This window comes from Cibotium barometz, chromosome 58 (assembly GCF_041138505.1).
Source record: "Cibotium barometz isolate CiBa-2024 chromosome 58, ASM4113850v1, whole genome shotgun sequence".
In the NCBI taxonomy this organism is placed as follows: domain Eukaryota; kingdom Viridiplantae; phylum Streptophyta; class Polypodiopsida; order Cyatheales; family Cibotiaceae; genus Cibotium; species Cibotium barometz.
Genome location: NC_141103.1, coordinates 40840654 through 40846766, shown reverse-complemented (window position 1 = coordinate 40846766; position 6113 = coordinate 40840654). Strand labels below are relative to the sequence as shown.

The window sequence follows — 6113 nt, the reverse complement described above, 5'->3', positions numbered from 1 at the left end:
TACCGGTTAATATACCGACGCTCACCGGGTAATACCGACGCTCACCGGGGGTAATACCGACGCATAAACCGGCGTCTATACCGGTGCATATACCGTGTTATATACCGGGGTCAATACCGGGGTGTATACCGACTTTAATACCGAGAAAAATACCACTGTATATACCGACGTCAGTACCGGGGTATATACCGATGCTGTAGCAGAAATTTTTTTTTGGGCAGAATAGTGCTGCCTGGCTGTTGCCTAGCTGCCTGCAATGAGCAGGATCAACAACAGCAAACAGACAGCACCATTCTGTCTAAAATAGAGCACAAAAACAATCGTGCTCGTTTGCATATTTTCTTGATCGACAAACAAGAAATTAAATTAAACATTAATACTCAAGAATGTTTTGATCATATTTCATTAGTTTGAAGGTCATCTTACATCATGGTAATGCCTCCCAATTGACGGTCTCTCCTTCTTCTTCAAGCATCTCAAACAAGGCCACAAGGCCATGTTTGTGAGCGTACTTCTCCTCTCGCCTACTTGGTGGGCGATTCATGGCCAACTCCTGCACACACGATTAACAATTATAACTTTTAGAAATCAACATTTAGCCCACATACATACATTTAAATAAATAAAATTGCTACAAACACTTACGAATTCATGGCGCATGGTTTCGTAACCACCACTCCCGAGATGAGAAGCCCCTACTGTTTGGAGTCTTGCCCTTGCCGCCTCTCTTTGTTGTTGAAACCTGTCTGGTGTCTCGGTGAGCTCCTGAGCAATGGCTGTCCACTCCCTGTCATCTAGCCAAACAGGTTTCTCCTTCCCCTCTCTAAATGCGTCCCTCGCCTCTGACCTACGATGCCCCATCAAAATGCGAGCTGTATACTGTATCCACTCATTAGAGACGACATTCATAGGGTCAGATGGCTGGAACTCTTGCTTTATCTTTGTGTTTATATAATTTTTCTTCTCCTTGTCTTGCTGATCCCATTTAGTCATGACAGAGTCATGAAACTGTATAGTGCACAATTGTCGAATGCATGTCTTCATTGCCTTCCCTGCACTATCCATTATTGGTGCCCCATCCCTAATTGTGTAAATCTTGCTGTTGTCATGGTCATGTGCACCCCAGGGAGTGGAAGGTGACCCTATGGGTGTGCTATCAACAGATGAGAGCAAAGGACGACGCTCACGTGGTGGTGGTGTCACAGCATCTGTGGCAATCTTTTATTGCTATGGGTAGCACAAATTGTAGAAACTTGTGCCAATCATGACTCTTGAGACCACTAAGATCATCATCCTTTGTAAATGCACTTTTCAAGCAATGCATACAACCTGTAGGAGTCCGAAACTCTGAAATTGTCCTCTTGACTTGTTGTTCCTCTATCTTGCTAAAAACCCATGGGGCTCTTGGAAGTAGCACCTTTCCATTGGGTCTAGTGCGAGCCCACAACTCTTGCATGCAACCAATCTCTTCCAAGTCATCCCTTTGGCCTTTAGTATCCTTTTTTCCTGTCATGGTCTTCCATAGAATGTCAGCTACATTCTTGAAAATATGCATCGGGTCAAGCAAATGGTTTATAAGGAGATCACCCCAATAGGGGAGTTGGTGAAAGATAGAGAGCCTCTTCATCCCAGGACATGCCAAGTTGCCACATTCCTCCCATTTGATCTTCCAATCGCTTGCCTTCAATGCACTTGGAGGAGGTCCTCCTAGATTACCATCCCGCAATTCATGATTTTCTGGAAGATACCTAACATGTCCTTGGTAGACATTCTTTCGTAATGCTTTTGAGTATCTTGAATCAAGTCGAGGACCACATACAGGACATGCATTGTAACCCGATATAGACAAACCTGAGCATTCTCCATAGCCAGGCCAATCATGCATTGTCCACATGAGAATACCTTGCACAGTTGTAAGTCTTTGGCCACTCTGCTGCTTTGACATGTCCTTCACTTCAATTCCGTTCCACAAGGTGCGTAACTCATCAATAAGTGGTGCCAAATATACATCCATGTTCTTCACCTTGTACTTTCCTGGAACTATTAATGAGAGCAACAGATGACCTTTCTTTATTGCTAACCATGGCGGAAGATTATAATTCACAAGGCAAACAGGCCATGTGCTCCATGAAGAGCTCCTTAAACCAAAAGGGTTTACACCATCCATTGCTAGGCCAAGACGGAGGTTTCGAGGTTCTTCCTTAAAAGCCGGCCATTTCTCTTCAATGTGTCTCCATGCGGGTGAGTCAGCAGGCACACGCATCACTTCATCTGTGGATCGAGTTGTGGCATGCCATGTCATCAAGCTTGCTATTGATTTGCACCTGAACATGCTTTTTATCCTTGGGATGATTGGAAAGTGCCTGAGAACCTTTACCGGGACAGCTTCCCCCTGAACATCTTCTCTATATCTGTTAGAGCCACAATGGGGACATTCTTGCAAATGCTCATATTCATGGCGGAAGAGGCAACAATCATTGCGACAAGCATGAATATTATTGTAATCCATGCCTATGGATTTCAATAACTTCTTCGCATCTGCACGAGATGGAGGCATCTCGTTGCCAGGGGGCAATATCTGATCTTTCACAAGCCTGCAAGTATGGCAATATCTGATCGTTACTATTAAGATTTTCTCAAATACAAGTTGATAATTTATCATTTCAACAGTAGGTGTAATCTCCAAAAAAAGACCTTACTTGAATAGTTCAGTGACACTTGTATTAGACCATCCAAAAATTGACTGCAAATTTAGCATCGTAAGAGATGCACGCAATACAGATATGTTGGCACCATTGTATAATGGAAGGCGTGCAAGTTTACGCATGGCCTCTTCCTCTGGTTCATAATTTGACTGTTGAGAATGTCGTGGTTGATGATCTTCATGTTCATGCTCCTCGAAGAGAGCTTCTTGTTGCTCGATGAAGGCATCCAACATTTCTTCCATTGGACCTTCTTCCATTTCCTGACCTTCTTCCATTCCCTCGGGTGCTGTTAATTGAGCTCCATCTGTCACTCCCTCCTGCGATATCCTCATCCTTTGTTGGGGACGAGAATTCACAGGCGCAATGTTATCAAGATGCGGCTGCACACTTGCTTGGTTGTACGATTGAAACCGTAAATTTTGCAAGCGCTCCATTGGAAATATGCCAGCGTCATGAACATGCTCGTTGCAAATCCTTCGTTTTCGAAAGATTTGGTACTTACATCGCATGCATGGACACGCTATTCTCTCTTCAAGATTGAGAGGCTCCATCTAGCAGGATAACATGTATATGCAGCTCATTAAACACAAATCATTATGCATTACACAAAGCACTATGTAAACCATAAAACAGGGCTTCTTTTTCCCAGCCGCGAGGGAGATTTTAAAAAATAACATTTAAAGTGTCAAACAGGCTTCTTTTCCCCAGCCGTTGAGGGAGACTTGACAAATATTTAAAAAAGCGTCAAACGGGCTTCTTTTCCCTAGCCGTTGATAGGGAGACTTGACAAATATTTAAAAAAGCGTCAAACAGGCTTCTTTTCCCCAGCCGTTGAGGGAGATTTTAAAAATAACTCATACATTAGCTTATCTCCTCTCCATACAAAATTAAATAGAATTTGAACAAGGATGGAGAGAGAAGCTATCTCTATTCATAAATAGCTATTTATAAAGGCCTTATGCAATAATCTAAATGCATAGTATAAGTATAAGCTTGCATAATAAGGCTGCAAGACTTATGCATAAGTGATCTTCCCTTCGGCATAGTGAAGAAATGCAAGATGTTGGTAGAATGCCCAAATGATGTCGGAATTGGACAAAAGAAGGTTCTATGGGTAGGTAATGGTGTCTACTATCCTCCCAAATGAACACAGTAAGAATTAGGTGTGGGCAAGTACTCTCTGTTTTAGGGTTTGTGCGGGACAGCTGAAAGTAGTAATTTGGCTCTAAAACGCAAAATATATATCAGAATTAGGTTTTGACGGCTCTATAGAAAGCTAACGGAAGATAGAACATACCCCTAAAAGCATTTTGATTCAGTCAAAGTGGAAGTATATTCTGTTTGACTTTGACCAGAAAGTCAACATGACTACTTTGACCGAGATTGTGATATCCGATTAAGGGGTTCTATGGCTCATTTGAAAACTCTCAAGGAGTAGAATAGAGTCGTGTAATCACTCGGACCTAATCCCAAAAACCCTAGGACTGAATTAGGGTTTTGTAAAATCCCAGAAATTCCCAAAATTCGGTCCCAAAGCTCAATCCGGCTACAAATGATTGGTGTTTCTCCCCTTGGTAGTTGTGAATAACTCTTCAAGTGTATCCATGGGGTAAATCTCCAATCAATAAGCTTGTTTGGCTCCCTTGTTGGAAAAATTCCGCCAGAGTCTCCTTTGTAATTGGAACCAAATCTCAAATGAAAATGCAACTTCTCAAATCACAATGCAATACTCTTTGTATCCCACAATGTCATGAAAGATCATATGCACTCTTTGTCCATCAAAGCATTTGCAATATCCACACAATATGACGGAAAAGGGGCCCCATTGCCCAAATGCATCCACAAAGTCGATGGTGAGGATTGTTGAGGACGCGCGTTGAAGCTTGCCGATCTCCCGGCCAAGCTCTTCTCACCCCTTCACCGAGTTTTCCTCCAAGGTGAAGGTTGAGGCCATTTCTTCACACCGGTGTACCTAATCCCCCTTTGTACCGCTTTACCAAGCAATCACGGCACAAAGAGTTCAAGCCATTCTCCCCTTGGCCTCTCCAACCAATGCCAAGGTACCCTCACACATTGCTAGATTCTATAGAAACTTGAAGTGGTAGCAATGGTGAGTGTAGGTACAAAATGATGTGGATAATATCAAATGATAGAACAAGTTTGTTGGCTTACAAGTATTGAGCATGACTCATGCCCTTTTACAATTTAGAACTCATCAATAAAGCATGGACTCATGCCTCAATCCATCATCCAAAAGCTCCAACACAAACCAACAATTCACAATGCCCTCACCATGGCATTTGCATAAGCATTTGTTAACCACAATCAAGGCATTTGCAATTGCATTCCAACAATCCCTTTCACATAAGCCTTATGCACACGCTCTATGCAATTACGCTCTATGCATAAGCCTTATGCACACGCTCTATGCATAAGCCATATGCACATGCTCTATGCATAAGCCTTATGCATAAGCTCTATGCATAAGCCATATGCATAAGTCTTATGCATAAGCCATATGCATAAGTCTTATGCGTACGCTCTATGCATAAGCCATATGCATAAGCTCTATGCATAAGCCATATGCATAAGCTCTATGCATAAGCCATATGCATAAGTCTTATGCATACGCTCTATGCATAAGTCTTATGCATACGCTCTATGCAAGACTTATGCATAAGCTCTACGCTATATGCCTTATGCACTATGCTAACCCTTAATCCCATCACCCAATGGTGTAATAAACATGATCTTGTTTTACATGGATAATAGATCTTACCTTGATAACATATATAAACTTTATGAATAAAGAGAATACCTTATGCATAGAAAAACAGAGCATAGGACTTATATGTTATATGTATAAGAGAGTAAAAACATTCAAAAAGCTTTCAACAAGAAGGCTACGCAAGCTCTATGTACAATGTCCATGCAAGCTTTCAAGAAACCTATGCATAGAGATTTTATAAGCTTGTAAGAAACCTATGCATAGAGATTTTATAAGCTTGCAAACTCTATGCATAAAGCCTATGCATAGAGCTTATGCATAGAGATTTCACAAGCTCACAAGCTCTATGAATAGAGCTTATGCATAACGCTTGCAAGAAGGCTATGCATAGAGATTGCAAGCTTATTATAGGTTTTATGCATAGATATTAAATTAATCCTATGTGTAAGCTTACAAGAACCCAAAACTAACCCTAAACCATAAAACAGGGATGCAATAATTCATAGAAAATAGCATAAACAAGAAAAATCGAAAGAGGATCTACCTCTTTTTTGCAAAGCTGAAGGAGAGGATTGGTGAAAGATTGGTGAGGTGAAAGAGCTGCAAAACAAAATATTTAACAAACTAATTAGTAAATTAAACACAAGAAAAAGAACTAATACAAAACCCTAAAATCTCTA

The 6113-nt window shown here is 41.3% G+C and overlaps 1 protein-coding gene across 1 annotated transcript; it reads right to left on the bottom strand.

Moving 5' to 3' along the window:
- Positions 1-427: 427 nt before the first annotated feature.
- On the bottom strand, positions 428-993 carry LOC147606282 (uncharacterized). Its single transcript, XM_086792938.1, has 2 exons — positions 646-993; positions 428-553 (listed from the first exon to the last, which is right to left on the bottom strand). The coding sequence occupies exons 1-2, from the start codon at positions 991-993 to the stop codon at positions 428-430; spliced, it is 474 nt and encodes a 157-aa protein (XP_086649064.1).
- Positions 994-6113: the final 5120 nt, after the last annotated feature.